The following is a 19,719-nucleotide window of genomic DNA, read 5'->3' on the forward strand; positions in this document are numbered from 1 at the left end:
GATAAACACCACTCACACCAGACACACACAGACGCCATCCCGGCTCCATGGCTCTACAGTAGCATGATAATCACCACTCCCACCAGACACACACAGACGCCATCCCGGCTCCATGGCTCTACAGTAGCATGATAATCACCACTCACACCAGACACACACAGACGCCATCCCGGCTCCATGGCTCTACAGTAGCATGATCATCACCACTCACACCAGACACACACAGACGCCATCCCGGCTCCATGGCTCTAGAGCAGCATGAGAATCAATGGCTGCAGTGGCAACTGGCTGAAGACAACTGGCTGTCGGCCTACAGGAAAGGAACAGCCCTTTCCTAGTATGTACCATCTAGTAACAACACAACCCAGACAGACGTCCTCCATTTTGACTGTATCATATGGCTCATGGAACAGACAGAAACACCCTATGGAACGCCAGTGAGTTCTGACTATGTGAACTGGTTCCCCTCGTCCCTGTGAATCATAATGGACCAGCAGAGATGAGGAGTCCACTGAGCTCCATTCCCAGAGCAGCAGAGGGAGGAGGGAGAATGCTGTACTGTACGGTGGGCTGCTGTTGGTTTTAGAGTGGTGGTCGTTGGGAATCTGGCTCAGACCAACCTTCCAGTGTGTTGTGTAACAGAAAAAGGAAAACATTGACATTCCCAACATACGGGCTGGTCTGGACACCATGTTTCCCTTCCTGTAATCTGAGTCATCCTCAACCACTGTGTGTCTGTCCCTGGAGAGCAGAGCCCTTCTGATTCCCCGCCCAAACCTTGCAACATTCCCTCTTTGACAACCAACGCAGAGGAAAACAACACCCGACACTGCAGTATCACAAGGTCTTTCATCAGCATGTCAATACAGAGAGACTCCCTGGCCAACATGTACCTGAGTCCCTAGATTGGCCCCTTCCCTTTGCCCCTCACACCCTTCATCAAGCAGACATGTAAGGGCACAGTGGTCAAGAAAAGGGGACGTCGTTGGGCAACTGTATGCCCTCACTTTGTCACAGCATCAATAAAGTGACAGAACACAGAAGGAGAGAAACAGACATATTTAACAATATTGTGGCTTTGCATGTTGAGTTGTTTTTTTGCTCAGGGATTCATAGTCCAGTCTGTGTTGAGTTCTCTGACGGTCACATCATGCTCTTCCTGTAGTCAGTCTGCTTGCCACTGTTGGAGGGTGTGAGGGGTGAGAGGGAGGCAGGGGTGGTGGGCAGCGAGTCCAGCTGACGGTAGAGCGCCCTCAGCTCCTTCACCTCCTCTAGAACATCCTTGGCTTGACCCCATGTGGATGCTGCCTCCTTCAGCAGCCTCTCTGCCTCCGCCCGGGCCCCGTCCGAGGAACCCTTGGAGCCCTTGGAACCTGGCGAGTCCTTCCCTTTCCCCTTCCCCCGCTCCACCTCCTCCCCCTTCGCCCCCTGCACCTGCATCAGCAGCTCCTGAGTTCTCTCCAGCTTCTGAGCGATTAGGTCCTGCAGCTGGCTGATGGGTGGCAGGTTGCCCGGGGGGGCAGAGGTGGCAGAGCGGGGGATGGATGTCCTGGGTTTGGTGGCCTGCGTCCCGGAGTGTGAGAGGATCTCGTCCATGGAGGCGCAGCGGCTTTTCTCGGCCGGTGTGAGCCTCTTGCCTGGCTGAGGAGTGCAGGACTTCCCCATCGGGCTCTGAAGTTGCTGTTTATCGTCCCAGGTGACCCCGGTAACGCGCGGCAGGCTTTGGGACTTCCCAGTGACCTCTGTGGGAGGCGTTAGACAGATGCTACTGATGGCACCCTCTGTTTTGGACCTGAGGCAGTCGAGCTGAGTGGATTTGTCCAGGTTGGCCCGGAAGCTCTTGTCACAGGTGTCCTGGCCGTCTGTGCTGGGGCTGTCCTCCTCCTGGATCAGGTCAAGGGTCAACATGCCGTCAGAGGTAGAAGTGGAGGCCTGGATACGGAGCAAGGAGAAACAGTCTGTTAGTGATATTAGACACCGTAAGAAACACTGATATCAGGGTAAGGCCCATTGTGATTTGGTTAAGTTAGGAAATTAATTGGATTAAACTAATGAAAAATTCCAGTTGAAAGTAGTTTGATCATCACTATGTCCAACTGACTCATTGAATTAAAGCTCAATTGACAGAGTTGGAATTGTCTCCAACCAGCCGTTGTGGTAATATGGAGGGCTAAGACAAGAAATGCCAGGAGAAGCAGGATACCTACCACAGCCATGATGTGTCCTCGTGTAGGCAGGCGCCGTGTGTGAGGGATCTTAGCCCTGTCCCGTGTGAGATGGGACAGAAGATTTTCATCCTCAACCATGACCTGAAAGAAAGCAAGAAAAAAAGAAAGATGAAAGAGAGAGAGGGAGAGAGATAAAGGAGAGAGGAAGATAAAGGAGAAATAGAGAGCGAGAGAGAGAGAGAGAGAGAGAGAGAGAGAGAGAGAGAGAGAGAGAGAGAGAGAGAGAGATAAAGGAGAGAGAGGAAGATAAAGGAAAATAGAGGGAGCGAGAGAGAGAGAGAGAGAGAGAGGGAGAGAGATAAAGGAGAGAGAGGAAGATAAAGGAGAAATAGAGGGGGCGAGAGAGAGAGAGAGAGAGAGGGAGAGAGATAAAGGAGAGAGAGGAAGATAAAGGAGAAATAGAGGGAGCAAGAGAGAGAGAGAGAGAGAGGGAGAGAGATAATGGAACAGTCACATGTGGAGTGAGGGGATTGACATGCTTTCACATTAGCCTGAGGGCTGTGTTTGTGTCGGAGTGGGTTGGGTAGTTTATTGATCAGTATTATAGACCTAATCATGGATTGATTATCTACAGACATGAGATTCACTGGGCCAAATGGGCCACAACAATTTGCATAAGGCCTTGGGAAACAGGCTACTAACCTATAGATAACCTATAGCTAACCTATAGCTACACTGACAACCAAAACATCTGCACTGTTAACTAGTGATAACACTGTCTCCACTGATGAAGTGAGTTCAGCCCTATAGCTAACCTATAGCTAACCTATAGCTAACCTATAGCTACACTGATGACCAACACGTCTGCACTGTCATCTGGTGATAACACCGTCTCCACTGATGAAGTGAGTTCAGCCCTATAGCTAACCTATAGCTAACCTATAGCTAACCTATAGCTAACCTATAGCTACACTGATGACCAACACGTCTGCACTGTCATCTGGTGATAACACCGTCTCCACTGATGAAGTGAGTTCAGCCCTATAGCTAACCTATAGCTAACCTATAGCTAACCTATAGCTAACCTATAGCTAACCTATAGCTACACTGATGACCAACACGTCTGCACTGTCATCTGGTGATAACACCGTCTCCACTGATGAAGTGAGTTCAGCCCTATAGCTAACCTATAGCTAACCTATAGCTAACCTATAGCTAACCTATAGCTACACTGATGACCAACACGTCTGCACTGTCATCTGGTGATAACACCGTCTCCACTGATGAAGTGAGTTCAGCCCTATAGCTAACCTATAGCTAACCTATAGCTAACCTATAGCTAACCTATAGCTACACTGATGACCAACACGTCTGCACTGTCATCTGGTGATAACACCGTCTCCACTGATGAAGTGAGTTCAGCCCTATAGCTAACCTATAGCTAACCTATAGCTAACCTATAGCTAACATATAGCTACACTGATGACCAACACGTCTGCACTGTTAACTAGTGATAACACCGTCTCCACTGATGAAGTGAGTTCAGCTGGAGTGTAGTTTATTCACTGGCTAGTGGGACTAAGCAACATGTCATATTTTATCCGCTGGGATTTTATGTCTAATATCAATGTCATAATTGTCAATTGGATCTGAAAGCTTTAAACCATTACATTATCAGGTGGAACGAGAAAAGATGGAGATGACCAGCATATGTGTGTAGTTAAGAGCACTAGGTTAGCTATCCAGGCTGCATCACAACCAGCTGTGATTGAGAGTCCCATAGGGCGGTGCACAATTGGCCCAGCGTCGTCCGGATTTGGCCGGTGTAGGCCGTCATTGTAAATAAACTCCCAGTTCTGTACTGCCAATGACTGGAACGAATTTCAAAAATCACTGAAGCTGGAGACTCAAATCTCCCTCACTAACTTTAAGCATCAGCTGTCAGAGCAGCTCACAGATCATTGCACCTGTACACAGCCCATCTGTAAATAGCCCATCCAACTACCGCATCCCCATATTGTTGTTTATTTGTGCTCCTTTGCACCCCAGTATCTGTACTTGCACATTCATCTTCTGCACATCTATCACTCCAGTGTTTAATTGCTAAATTGTAATTATTTCACCACTACGGCCTATTTATTGCCTTACCTCTCTAATCTTACTACATTTGCATACACTGTGTATAGATTTTTTCTATTGTGTTATTGACTGTGCATTTGTTTATTCCATGTATAACTCTGTGTTGTTGTTTGTGTCACACTGCTTTGCTTTATCTTGGCCAGGTCGCAATTGTAAATGAGAACTTGTTCTCAACTGGCCTACCTGGTAAAATAAAGGTAAAATAAAAAAATAAACAAATGTTCTTAACTGATTTGCCTAGTTAAATAAAGATGAAATTAATTTGCTTGCCAACATTATCCATCTCAGGTGTTTGCCAACATTATCCACCTCGTATGTTTGCCAACATTATCCATCTCAGGTGTTTACCAACATTATCCATCCCGGGGGTTTGCCTACATTATCCATTATCAATCTCAGGTGTTTGCCTACATTATCTATCTCCGGTGTTTGACAACATTATCCATCTTGGTGTTTTCCAACATTATCCATCTCCGGTGTTTGCCAACATTATCCATCTCGGGTGTTTGTCAACATTATCCATCTCGGTGTTTGCCAACATTATCCATCTCCGGTGTTTGCCAACATTATCAATCTCCGGTGTTTGCCAACATTATCCATCTCGGTGTTTGCCTACATTATCCATCTCGGTGTTTGCCGAAATTATCCATCTTGGGTGTTTGCCAACATTATCCATCTCCGGTGTTTGCCAACATGATCCATCTCCGGTGTTTGCCAACATTATCCATCTCCTGTGTTTGACAACATTATCCATCTCAGGTGTTTGCCAACATTATCCATCTCCGGTGTTTGCCAACATTATCCATCTCCGGTGTTTGCCAACATTATCCATCTCGGGTGTTTGCCAACATTATCCATCTCGGGTGTTTGCCAACATTATCCATCTCGGGTGTTTGCCTACATTATCCACCTCGGGTGTTTGTCAACATTATCCATCTCCGGTGTTTGCCAACTTTATCCATCTCGGTGTTGGACATAACACAGAGTGGGTTTAAATGGTGATTATATGATGGGTGCAACTTTTATGTTCTGCTAAACATACTGTTGTGTTATTTTGTAAGCTTGTCGCTCCATAATCATGTAATGTATGCAGTTACAGCTATTACCTGCCTTCTTTCTGACATGACAACCAATGACTAAACCCAAACTCAACCAGATGTATTTATCCATCATCCTTTGACAAAAACCTTGGATCAGCAATTGTCCCACATCCAATTGTCAACATGTATCTAGTTAATCTATTGTAAAACAATATTCTGGAGTCAATCTAGTATTTCTATGTGATACAGCCAACCAGGAGGAATCCACAGATTGAATAGAATTTTTGAGGATGTTTTAAAACGCCATCCAATCATGTGACTGTCTTGTCAGGGTACTATGTTCAGTATAAATGGCCCTGAACAAGGCAGTTAATCCACTGTTCCTAGGCCGTCATTGTAAATAAGAATTTGTTCTTAACTGACTTGCCTAGTTAAATAAAGGTTCAACTAAAATTAAAATTAAAATAAGGGTGTATTTAAGGGCGCTAGGTTTGCTTTTATACACATACATTATGTGTATTAAACACTTTCAACCAATGTTGCATTGCAATTCAATGCAGGTTTATCAACATAGATCTACAATACGTGTGTACCATCATGTAGGACTCCACCTGCGATAACCCTACAGTCGAGAGCAATGAAACACCATCCTGGTGAAAGAGTGAATCCCATCTCTGATGTCATCAGGCCATTGAGCAGCAGAGACACTGGAGCCCTGGAGGTAATTGATATCTCTCACAGTGCTGGTGCTGTTGTTCCGAGTCCATCCACACGCCTGACCAGTCGTCCTCTAAATGTATTTTATTTTATGTGAAAGTAGCTCAATGTTTTATTCGTTCTGTTTCTTTAACAGTGATGACATGGTTTGGATAGTCATTGTGAGAGTGCTTCTGCTTCTCCCATCTATAGCTGTGTGATAGGGACCTGTACAGTTTGGGCCATCTATAGCTGTGTGATAAGGACCTGTACAGTTTGGGCCATCTATAGCTGTGTGATAGGGACCTGTACAGTTTGGGCCATCTATAGCTGTGTGATAGGGACCTGTACAGTTTGGGCCATCTATAGCTGTGTGATAGGGACCTGTACAGTTTGGGCCATCTATAGCTGTGTGATAGGGACCTGTACAGTTTGGGCCATCTATAGCTGTGTGATAGGGACCTGTACAGTTTGGGCCATCTATAGCTGTGTGATAGGGACCTGTACAGTTTGGGCCATCTATAGCTGTGTGATAGGGACCTGTACAGTTTGGGCCATCTATAGCTGTGTGATAGGGACCTGTACAGTTTGGGCCATCTATAGCTGTGTGATAGGGACCTGTACAGTTTGGGCCATCTATAGCTGTGTGATAGGGACCTGTACAGTTTGGGCCATCTATAGCTGTGTGATAGGGACCTGTACAGTTTGGGCCATCTATAGCTGTGTGATAGGGACCTGTACAGTTTGGGCCATCTATAGCTGTGTGATAGGGACCTGTACAGTTTGGGCCATCTATAGCTGTGTGATAGGGACCTGTACAGTTTGGGCCATCTATAGCTGTGTGATAGGGACCTGTACAGTTTGGGCCATCTATAGCTGTGTGATAGGGTCCGTGTGTGTGTGTGTGTGTGTGCTTGGGTGGGTGTGCTTTCGTTCATCAGTGTGTGTGTGCATGTGTCCATCCATGTGTGTGTGTGTTGGGGACTATGTGAAATGTGTGTGTTGTGGCCTTATATAAGGGTGGTGTTGACACGATGCGTTAAGTGCATAAAAGCTCAGAAGTGTGTGTGTGTGTGTATGTATATGTGTGTTTTAGTGTGTGTACATGTTATTTCACATCAAGCTGCTCCCCTACCGCCTGTCTATTGATGTCATCAGGGCGATTGACCTGCAGTGAGAAGGAGGGATGAAGGATCCATCCCATCATCCCCAAACAGAGAGGAATCCTTTGATCAGCTGCCTCAGCTAGAAGACTGTCACAGCTGTCACCACCTGTCTCTCTTCTTTATAGAGGTCATTTCATCTACACTACACTAGACTGAAACCCAGAAAATGCCCTCATCAGGAAACCAGTTTAAGATAGAATGTAAGATACTATAACAGTTCCTTCTATTTCTGAAGCACTTTATACATGGATTCCATTCCTCAAAAGTGCTTTCAGTAAGATATCCTCTTGCAATTGGCCATGTGACTGATGAAGTGTTGTTTATAAGAGAGAGAGAGAGGAGAAGGAGAGTGGAGGTGTGCCTCACCTCATCCAGGATGCTGTTCTTGGATCTGGTGATTGCTCCATTTAAGGCGTTTATCCAGGACTCCTTCTCCTCTGGACTAACAGCCAGGAACACCAGGTTTGGGACCTGACAGACACAAACAAGAGACAGGGAATGTAAGAAGCCAGGGCCTTGCACAATATTGTGTAACTGAGCATGAAGGGAGCGTTGAAAATCCTAACATGCATATTTCTCAGTCAACCATCTGTAAGGGATACCTTTCATATAGGTACCATTCCAGAAACCCATATCACTCACGCACACATTCACACACAGATATGACCATATGGTGCTCTTTCTCCCACTGAGGCTACAGGAAACTGCAGCTGTGTGGAGACTCTGAGAATCTCTCTCAGTCTGTGTCTGTCTGTGTGCTGAAACACAAGCTTCCTCCCCTGACAACCCAACATGATACCCTATCCTCCTGCTGCTCTGAGGGTTCTGGGAGATCCTGCAGATGGTGTATGTCTGCGTGTGTATGAGTGTGTGTGCGCCTCTTTGTGAGTGTATGTGTGTGTTAGGGATGGGTATGAGTAATGGAGTACTGGAACGGAAGTCAATGCACCTTTATCACTGCCTCACCAGAAGAGCCTTTCCATGTTTCAAAGGTGAACTGGACTGGCAAACTGTCAGATTTCAAATGGTCTACAAGCATTGGGAATTTGACACTTTCACTCTGTTTCTCCAGTTAGTCTGTCCATCAGCGTTGGTGATCATATACTGGGTGTAGGAGTTGGAGGTGTGGCGAGTCTGGAACACAATGTCCCTGTGAAAGGGAGGGAACAGAAGGAGGGAGGGAACAGGGGAGGGAGGGAACAGACAGAGGGAGGGAGGACAGTGTCTCTGGGCAGAGACAGAGGTGGGAGGAGCTAAGTAGAGTCAAAGGGGATCATGGCTAATGACCAAGGACAGGGTGTACAGGGTGGTGGCTCCGTCTGGCGAGCCGAGTCAGGCGAGTGTCAATCAGCCTGTCAATCAATCTGGCTGCTGTGACTGATCTGACTATGTTAATGTCTGGCTACAGTACCGTGAAACTCATCTCAACAGTGAGTTTAAGATGTAAGTATTGATTGTGTTGCTATTGTGGTACAGTACTTTGAGGTACAGGTTTGCTCTTTCCAAGGTTCTAGATCTGGGTTCTTGTGGACACTTCCTGTGGACCCACCGTGTTGCCTGGGGTTCTGGAGCGCAGCAGGGTGAACTTGCTGTGGTTCTTCTTGCTGCGGCTCTTGGCCTTGCGGAGCTCCTCAGAACGCTCGTAATCCGTCAGGTCAACCACCTCCTGGATCTTCTTCTCATCCTTCACCTGCAGATAGACACAATGGACAGATGTTTCAGATGTTTGAGATAGACACAATGGACAGATGTTTCAGATAGACACAATGGACAGATGGCGATGTTTCAGATAGACACAATAGACAGATGCTTCAGATAGACACAATAGACAGGTGTTTCAGGTAGACACAATGGACAGATGTTTCAGATGACACAATAGACAGATGTTTCAGATGACACAATAGACAGATGTTTCAGATATACACAATGGACAGATGGAGATTTTTCAGATAGACACAATAGACAGATAGAGATGTTTCAGATAGACAAAATGGACAGATGGAGATGTTTCAGATAGACACAATGGACAGATGTTTCAGATAGACACAATAGAAGATGTTTCAGATAGACACAATAGACAGATTGAGATGTTCCAGATAGACACAATGGAGAGATGGAGATGTTTCAGATAGACACAGTAGATAGATGGAAATGTTTCAGATAGACAATAGATAGATGGAGATGTTTCAGATAGACACAGTAGATAGATGGAAATGTTTCAGATAGACAATAGATAGATGAAGATGTTTCAGATAGACAATAGATAGATGGAGATGTTTCAGATAGACACAGTGGATAGATGGAAATGTTTCAGATAGACAATAGACAGATGGAGAGGTTTCAGATAGACACAGTAGATAGATGAAGATGTTTCAGATAGACAATAGATAGATGGAGATGTTTCAGATAGACAATAGATAGATGGAGATGTTTCAGATAGACACAGTAGATAGATGGAGATGTTTCAGATAGACAATAGATAGATGGAGATGTTTCAGATAGACAATAGATAGATGGAGATGTTTCAGATAGACAATAGATAGATGGAGATGTTTCAGATAGACACAGTAGATAGATGGAGATGTTTCAGATAGACAATAGATAGATGGAGATGTTTCAGATAGACAATAGATAGATGGAGATGTTTCAGATAGACACAGTAGATAGATGGAGATGTTTCAGATAGACACAGTAGATAGATGGAGATGTTTCAGATAGACAATAGATAGATGGAGATGTTTCAGATAGACAATAGATAGATGGAGATGTTTCAGATAGACAATAGATAGATGGAGATGTTTCAGATAGACAATAGATAGATGGAGATGTTTCAGATAGACACAGTAGATAGATGGAGATGTTGAACAGAAAGCTAAGACTCCAATACAGATGTCAACTTCAACAGAATGAACTGTATGAACTGTAATAGTGTATTCTGTGTCCCTGAAAACTGTGAGAGAGATACAAAGGATGTCCCCCATGTGATGTGTGAGGCTGTATGGTGTAAAGGCGGAGCAAGCAGGCACGAAGTCACTAAAATAGAAACAAAGGCAGTCATCCAATAATGCTGCAGGGCGCAGATAGGGCAGGAGGCCATCAATTCTTGAAGGACACAACCGGTCCGGAACATGCTGGACTAATCACAATGTGCACAATAAGCCCCAACCCCAAACCCTTCCTAGACACAAACTCCCTCATGTTCCGGGTTGTTAATAACTTGTGTTATTAATCTGACGTCCCCCCCCCCCCCCCACCACCAAACACATCCCAGGACAAAGGCAATAGACTGAACAGGCAGCACCCAGTGACAACACAACAGCTAATTGGATTAAGGTCAGACACGGCTTTGTGTCTGTCCACAACAATGCTAAAACCACACCAGGAGACCACTTATGAGGTCTGGGAAAAATTTGAGAAGATTAGATTTAGATTTATGGATATTGTTACCCTTTAATTCAAGTGTACACCTAGCAAGAGGCTGTTGTTTAGTGTGTTTGTAGCACACATATGATGGTAGAGTTTGCTAAACAAATAACCACTGGATTTATGGAAATAATAATTAAATCGTTCTGCCAGGTCAGAATAGGCTACTTTGTAGTTAACATTTAATTGAGAAGTTTTTTGGGAAAGCCTTTCCATCTACCAGAAGACTGTTTTCATTAGCATCATCGCTAACCGCTAGGTAGATGTGCTCACCTCACATACGCAGACAGGGGGATTTCTCGTTGCCTATTCAGGAAGTTGCAAGAAATATGAATCACTGATGCAGTCTGTTCATTTCTATCCTACTAAGTTCAATAAATGTTTGAACATCATTGAATTATGTTTAAATCTCTGGATTCGGTGATTCCGTCCACTTTCTCCGCATCACAGATTTCATATGGCCCTAGGTTTGTAAGAGGTCACCAGTAAAGTGTCACCATCTTCACCCTCCCCAGGTGGCATGGTGGCACTGTGAGTTCAGGTCCGGGGCAGCCAGTTGCTAAATGGGGCACAGCTGTGGGCCTATGACACAACCCCCACGGGACCGTCTATCGTGGGACAGTGTGACGGCATGACAGCCATCCTCCCCATAAAGTTAAACGTTTCATTGGGCGTACAAAAGACTAAATTAAAATATTGTTAAACTTTCGTACATAAATGTGCCTCAGTGAGTCAACATACCGCTCGCTGCCTCTCGTGATTTTAGTTTTCTGAACCTTGGTGGAGCCATACACACTCCTTAGAACAGGGTTTCCCCAACTGGGTCCTGGGGACCCCCAGGGGGGCACGTTTTGGTTTCTGAACCTTGGTAGAGCCATACACACTCCTTAGAGCAGGGTTTCCCCAACTGGGTCCTGGGGACCCCCAGGGGGGCACGTTTTGGTTTCTGCCCTAACACTACACAGCTGATTGATGATCAAATAATCAACTTTTACCCTAGTAAAACTGACTATCCTACCGATCCTCGACTTCGGCGATGTCATCTACAAAATTGCTTCCAACACTCTTCTCAGCAAACTGGATGCAGTTTATCACAGTGCCATCCGTTTTGTCACTAAAGCACCTTATACTACCCACCACTGCGACTTGTATGCTCTAGTCGGCTGGCCCTCGCTACATATTCGTTGCAAGACCCACTGGCTCCAGGTCGTCTACAAGGCCATGCTAGGTAAAGCTCCGCCTTATCTCAGTTCACTGGTCACGATGGCAACACCCATCCGTAGCACGCACTCCAGCAGGTGTATCTCACTGATCATCCCTAAAGCCAACACCTCATTCGGCCGCCTTTCGTTCCAGTACTCTGCTGCCTGTGACTGGAACGAATTGCAAAAATCGCTGAAGTTGGAGACCTTTATCTCCCTCACCAACTTCAAACATCAGCTATCTGAGCAGCTAACCGATCGCTGCAGCTGTACATAGTCTATCGGTAAATAGCCCACCCATTTTCACCTACCTCATCCCCAGTTTTTATTTATTTACTTTTCTGCTCTTTTGCACACCAATATCTCTACCTGTACATGATCATTTATCAATCCAGTGTTAATCTGCAATATTGTAATTATTCGCCTACCTCCTCATGCCTTTAGCACACATTGTATATAGACTCCCCTTTTTTTTCCTACTGTGTTATTGACTTGTTAATTGTTTACTCCATGTGTAACTCTGTGTTGTCTGTTCACACTGCTATGCTTTATCTTGGCCAGGTCGCAGTTGTAAATGAGAACTTGTTCTCAACTAGCCTACCTGGTTAAATAAAGGTGAAAAAAAAAATAATAATAAATAAATAAATAATCATCAAGCTTTGATCACTTGAATAGGAGCAAAAACTAAAACGTGCAGCCCTGGGGCTCCCGAGAACCGAGTTTGAGAAACGCTGCCGTAGAACAATCAAAAGGCCTGTTTGCATTGAGACAAGGCAGATATCTGTTCGTTATCTAGCTGGTAAACTAATGGTCAGACATCCAGTCAGGAAAAAGATTAATACATGTATTTAGAAAATGGGTTTATAAGAATACTTATTTGTGCTTTCAGACAGGAATAACAATTCAAAAACAGAAATGGTTGTTTCATAAACATAATACATTTGGGTGATTTAAAGTGTTTACAAAGGATTAGATTTCAGCTATACGGCACCGCTGTTGGGAGATGTGTTATGGCCCTGGGTGGGTGAGTGAGTTGGGCTGTGGGTTTAGGATTGAAAGAGTAGATGGCACCCGACAGAAGGTTTTGGAGATATCATAACCCTCGGCCACCTCCCTCCCTCCCAACACATGTCCCCCTCAGCGCTGACACTCACTTTGGTTTTAATCCCCCCCCCCCCACACACACACACTTTGTCACTCCTCATCAGGGAGGGGGTTGGCCCTGAGCCAATGTGATGTTGGAGCTCAGAGCCACAAAGCCAGACTTGAGTCTGTCTTCCTCTTTCTCTGTGACAGTGTCTGGGACTGATAACCACAGACTGTATGCATCATACTGTCTATCCACCACACTGTCTATCCACCACACTGTCTATCCACCATACTGTCTATCCACCATACTGTCTATCCACCACACTGTCTATCCACCATACTGTCTATCCACCACACTGTCTATCCACCACACTGTCTATCCACCATACTGTCTATCCACCATACTGTCTATCCACCATACTGTCTATCCACCATACTGTCTATCCACCATACTGTCTATCCACCATACTGTCTATCCACCACACTGTCTATCCACCATACTGTCTATCCACCATACTGTCTATCCACCATACTGTCTATCCACAACACTGTCTATCCACCATACTGTCTATCCACCATACTGTCTATCCACCACACTGTCTATCCACCATACTGTCTATCCACCGTACTGTCTATCCACAACACTGTCTATCCACCATACTGTCTATCCACCACACTGTCTATCCACCGTACTGTCTATCCACCGTACTGTCTATCCACCACACTGTCTATCCACCACACTGTCTATCCACCACACTGTCAATCCACCATACTGTCTATCCACCATACTGTCTATCCACCATACTGTCTATCCACCATACTGTCTATCCACCACACTGTCTATCCACCATACTGTCTATCCACCATACTGTCTATCCACCACACTGTCTATCCACCATACTGTCTATCCACCATACTGTCTATCCACCATACTGTCTATCTATAACACTGTCTATCCACCATACTGTCTATCCACCACACTGTCTATCCACCATACTGTCTATCCACCATACTGTCTATCCACCACACTGTCTATCCACCATACTGTCTATCCACCATACTGTCTATCCACCATACTGTCTATCCACCATACTGTCTATCCACAACACTGTCTATCCACCATACTGTCTATCCACCACACTGTCTATCCACCGTACTGTCTATCCACCGTACTGTCTATCCACCATACTGTCTATCCACCACACTGTCTATCCACCACACTGTCAATCCACCATACTGTCTATCCACCATACTGTCTATCCACCATACTGTCTATCCACCATACTGTCTATCCACCACACTGTCTATCCACCATACTGTCTATCCACCATACTGTCTATCCACCACACTGTCTATCCACCATACTGTCTATCCACCATACTGTCTATCCACCATACTGTCTATCCACAACACTGTCTATCCACCATACTGTCTATCCACCACACTGTCTATCCACCATACTGTCTATCCACCATACTGTCTATCCACCACACTGTCTATCCACCATACTGTCTATCCACCATACTGTCTATCCACCATACTGTCTATCCACCATACTGTCTATCCACAACACTGTCTATCCACCACACTGTCTATCCACCATACTGTCTATCCACCATACTGTCTATCCGCAGACACCAGTTCTTTCCTCTCTCTTCTACTGACGAAAAAGCAAATCTTGTCACATTCATTCTGACACCTTTAAGTCACAGGACTCTGTCACCTTGTCATCTTCTATGACTTCCTGTGGTTGAGTGGAGAGACACCCTGTACTGTCCACTGTATGATTTCAGAAGGGAGAAGACCAGACATGGTGTGACCGTGCTTTGCCTCAAACACCACCCTGGTTGGTTTACTGTCAGAAAGCCTCTCTCTCAACTGGTTCCCAGCGCACAGCAGGACCTGCGCTGACGTCACTTGACCGCTCAGCACAACTAGGCCCTCGCTAAGTGGCAATCAATTTCCATTAGTGGAGCAGGATAGAGACTGACCAAACTGTGCAGAAGCTGTAGGACACACGCATGGCTGGATGCAAGGCTGGACCTGGGTGACAGTAGGACAAGATAGGCAGCAGGGCAATGCCAACGCTAGTCCAGTCAACTGACTCTACACTCTTCTTCCCTCTCAGAGGTGCCTCCAGAACGCAGTGGTCAGGCCAACATCGTTACTCTTAGAACTCAAAGGCAGCATATTGCAAGTCAGCAATGTCTGAACCTACTGGATAGAATGGGAGAGAGGAGGGAGTGTCACATGATACTGTTTCAGTTGGGTTTAGTGGTCAGGACAGGAGATATATTAATACTGTTTCAGTTGGGTTTAGTGGTCAGGACAGGAGATACCTGTATATTAATACTGTTTCAGTTGGGTTTAGTGGTCAGGACAGGAGATACCTGTATATTAATACTGTTTCAGTTGGGTTTAGTGATCAGGGCAGGAGATATATTAATACTGTTTCAGTTGGGTTTAGTGGTCAGGACAGGAGATACCTGTATATTAATACTGTTTCAGTTGGGTTTAGTGGTCAGGACAGGAGATACCTGTATATTAATACTGTTTCAGTTGGGTTTAGTGGTCAGGACAGGAGATACCTGTATATTAATACTGTTTCAGTTGGGTTTAGTGATCAGGGCAGGAGATATATTAATACTGTTTCAGTTGGGTTTAGTGGTCAGGACAGGAGATACCTGTATATTAATACTGTTTCAGTTGGGTTTAGTGATCAGGGCAGGAGATATATTAATACTGTTTCAGTTGGGTTTAGTGGTCAGGACAGGAGATATATTAATACTGTTTCAGTTGGGTTTAGTGGTCAGAACAGGAGATATATTAATACTGTTTCAGTTGGTTTTAGTGATCAGGGCAGGAGATATATTAATACTGTTTCAGTTGGGTTTAGTGGTCAGGACAGGAGATACCTGTATATTAATACTGTTTCAGTTGGGTTTAGTGGTCAGGACAGGAGATACCTGTATATTAATACTGTTTCAGTTGGGTTTAGTGATCAGGGCAGGAGATACATTAATACTGTTTCAGTTGGGTTTAGTGGTCAGGACAGGAGATATATTAATACTGTTTCAGTTGGGTTTAGTGGTCAGGACAGGAGATATATTAATACTGTTTCAGTTGGGTTTAGTGGTCAGGACAGGAGATATATTAATACTGTTTCAGTTGGGTTTAGTGGTCAGGACAGGAGATATATTAATACTGTTTCAGTTGGGTTTAGTGGTCAGGACAGGAGATATATTAATACTGTTTCAGTTGGGTTTAGTGATCAGGACAGGAGATACCTGTATATTAATACTGTTTCAGTTGGGTTTAGTGGTCAGGACAGGAGATACCTGTATATTAATACTGTTTCAGTTGGGTTTAGTGATCAGGGCAGGAGATACATTAATACTGTTTCAGTTGGGTTTAGTGGTCAGGACAGGAGATATATTAATACTGTTTCAGTTGGGTTTAGTGGTCAGGACAGGAGATATATTAATACTGTTTCAGTTGGGTTTAGTGGTCAGGACAGGAGATATATTAATACTGTTTCAGTTGGGTTTAGTGATCAGGGCAGGAGATACCTGTATATTAATACTGTTTCAGTTGGGTTTAGTGATCAGGGCAGGAGATATATTAATACTGTTTCAGTTGGGTTTAGTGGTCAGGGCAGGAGATATATTAATACTGTTTCAGTTGGGTTTAGTGATCAGGGCAGGAGATACCTGTATATTAATACTGTTTCAGTTGGGTTTAGTGATCAGGGCAGGAGATATATTAATACTGTTTCAGTTGGGTTTAGTGGTCAGGACAGGAGATACCTGTATATTAATACTGTTTCAGTTGGGTTTAGTGGTCAGGACAGGAGATATATTAATACTGTTTCAGATGGGTTTAGTGGTCAGGACAGGAGATATATTAATACTGTTTCAGTTGGGTTTAGTGGTCAGGGCAGGAGATATATTAATACTGTTTCAGTTGGGTTTAGTGGTCAGGACAGGAGATATATTAATACTGTTTCAGTTGGGTTTAGTGATCAGGGCAGGAGATACATTAATACTGTTTCAGTTGGGTTTAGTGGTCAGGACAGGAGATATATTAATACTGTTTCAGTTGGGTTTAGTGATCAGGGCAGGAGATATATTAATACTGTTTCAGTTGGGTTTAGTGATCAGAACAGGAGATACCTGTATATTAATACTGTTTCAGTTGGGTTTAGTGGTCAGGGCAGGAGATATATTAATACTGTTTCAGTTGGGTTTAGTGATCAGGGCAGGAGATACCTGTATATTAATACTGTTTCAGTTGGGTTTAGTGGTCAGGACAGGAGATATATTAATACTGTTTCAGTTGGGTTTAGTGGTCAGGACAGGAGATATATTAATACTGTTTCAGTTGGGTTTAGTGGTCAGGACAGGAGATATATTAATACTGTTTCAGTTGGGTTTAGTGGTCAGGACAGGAGATATATTAATACTGTTTCAGTTGGGTTTAGTGGTCAGGACAGGAGATATATTAATACTGTTTCAGTTGGGTTTAGTGGTCAGGACAGGAGATATATTAATACTGTTTCAGTTGGGTTTAGTGATCAGGGCAGGAGATATATTAATACTGTTTCAGTTGGGTTTAGTGGTCAGGACAGGAGATATATTAATACTGTTTCAGTTGGGTTTAGTGGTCAGGACAGGAGATACCTGTATATTAATACTGTTTCAGTTGGGTTTAGTGATCAGGGCAGGAGATATATTAATACTGTTTCAGTTGGGTTTAGTGATCAGGGCAGGAGATACCTGTATATTAATACTGTTTCAGTTGGGTTTAGTGGTCAGGACAGGAGACACCTGTATATTAATACTGTTTCAGTTGGGTTTAGTGATCAGGGCAGGAGATACCTGTATATTAATACTGTTTCAGTTGGGTTTAGTGATCAGGGCAGGAGATATATTAATACTGTTTCAGTTGGGTTTAGTGGTCAGGGCAGGAGATATATTAATACTGTTTCAGTTGGGTTTAGTGATCAGGGCAGGAGATACTTGTATATTAATACTGTTTCAGTTGGGTTTAGTGATCAGGGCAGGAGATATATTAATACTGTTTCAGTTGGGTTTAGTGGTCAGGACAGGAGATACCTGTATATTAATACTGTTTCAGTTGGGTTTAGTGGTCAGGACAGGAGATATATTAATACTGTTTCAGATGGGTTTAGTGGTCAGGACAGGAGATACCTGTATATTAATACTGTTTCAGTTGGGTTTAGTGGTCAGGACAGGAGATACCTGTATATTAATACTGTTTCAGTTGGGTTTAGTGGTCAGGACAGGAGATACCTGTATATTAATACTGTTTCAGTTGGGTTTAGTGGTCAGGGCAGGAGATATATTAATACTGTTTCAGTTGGGTTTAGTGGTCAGGACAGGAGATATATTAATACTGTTTCAGTTGGGTTTAGTGATCAGGGCAGGAGATACCTGTATATTAATACTGTTTCAGTTGGGTTTAGTGGTCAGAACAGGAGATATATTAATACTGTTTCAGTTGGGTTTAGTGGTCAGGACAGGAGATATATTAATACTGTTTCAGTTGGGTTTAGTGGTCAGGACAGGAGATATATTAATACTGTTTCAGTTGGGTTTAGTGGTCAGAACAGGAGATACCAGTATATTAATACTGTTTCAGTTGGGTTTAGTGGTCAGGACAGGAGATATATTAATACTGTTTCAGTTGGGTTTAGTGGTCAGGACAGGAGATACCTGTATATTAATACTGTTTCAGTTGGGTTTAGTGGTCAGGACAGGAGATATATTAATACTGTTTCAGTTGGGTTTAGTGATCAGGACAGGAGATATATTAATACTGTTTCAGTTGGGTTTAGTGGTCAGGACAGGAGATATATTAATACTGTTTCAGTTGGGTTTAGTGGTCAGGACAGGAGATATATTAATACTGTTTCAGTTGGGTTTAGTGGTCAGGGCAGGAGATACCTGTATATTAATACTGTTTCAGTTGGGTTTAGTGGTCAGGGCAGGAGATACCTGTACATTAATACTGTTTCAGTTGGGTTTAGTGGTCAGGACAGGAGATACCTGTATATTAATACTGTTTCAGTTGGGTTTAGTGGTCAGGACAGGAGATATATTAATACTGTTTCAGTTGGGTTTAGGGGTCAGGACAGGAGATACCTGTATATTAATACTGTTTCAGTTGGGTTTAGTGGTCAGGACAGGAGATATATTAATACTGTTTCAGTTGGGTTTAGTGGTCAGGACAGGAGATATATTAATACTGTTTCAGTTGGGTTTAGTGGTCAGAACAGGAGATACCTGTATATTAATACTGTTTCAGTTGGGTTTAGTGGTCAAGACAGGAGATACCTGTATATTAATACTGTTTCAGTTGGGTTTAGTGGTCAAGACAGGAGATACCTGTATATTAATAATGTTTCAGTTGGGTTTAGTGGTCAGGACAGGAGATATATTAATACTGTTTCAGTTGGGTTTAGTGGTCAGGACAGGAGATATATTAATACTGTTTCAGTTGGGTTTAGTGGTCAGGACAGGAGATATATTAATACTGTTTCAGTTGGGTTTAGTGGTCAGGACAGGAGATATATTAATACTGTTTCAGTTGGGTTTAGTGGTCAGGACAGGAGATATATTAATACTGTTTCAGTTGGGTTTAGTGGTCAGGACAGGAGATATATTAATACTGTTTCAGTTGGGTTTAGGGGTCAGGACAGGAGATACCGGGATATTAATACTGTTTCAGTTGGGTTTAGTGGTCAGGGCAGGAGATATATTAATACTGTTTCAGT

General features: G+C 43.8%; 1 protein-coding gene across 1 annotated transcript in view; it reads right to left on the reverse strand.

The window, feature by feature from the left end:
* Positions 1–581: 581 nt before the first annotated feature.
* LOC135528849 (pleckstrin homology domain-containing family O member 1-like) overlaps positions 582–19,719 on the reverse strand; it is a 45,024-nt gene continuing 25,886 nt past the window's right edge. The window contains exons 3-6 of the mRNA XM_064957895.1: positions 8,759–8,899; positions 7,576–7,680; positions 2,208–2,309; positions 582–1,932 (exon numbers count right to left, since the gene is read on the reverse strand). Coding sequence (XP_064813967.1) covers positions 1,144–1,932; positions 2,208–2,309; positions 7,576–7,680; positions 8,759–8,899 — 1,137 coding nt within the window. The 3' untranslated portion in view covers positions 582–1,143. The remainder of the gene's footprint in view (positions 1,933–2,207; positions 2,310–7,575; positions 7,681–8,758; positions 8,900–19,719) is intronic.

Source organism: Oncorhynchus masou, unplaced genomic scaffold (genome assembly GCF_036934945.1).
Source record: "Oncorhynchus masou masou isolate Uvic2021 unplaced genomic scaffold, UVic_Omas_1.1 unplaced_scaffold_1048, whole genome shotgun sequence".
NCBI classification, from domain to species: domain Eukaryota; kingdom Metazoa; phylum Chordata; class Actinopteri; order Salmoniformes; family Salmonidae; genus Oncorhynchus; species Oncorhynchus masou.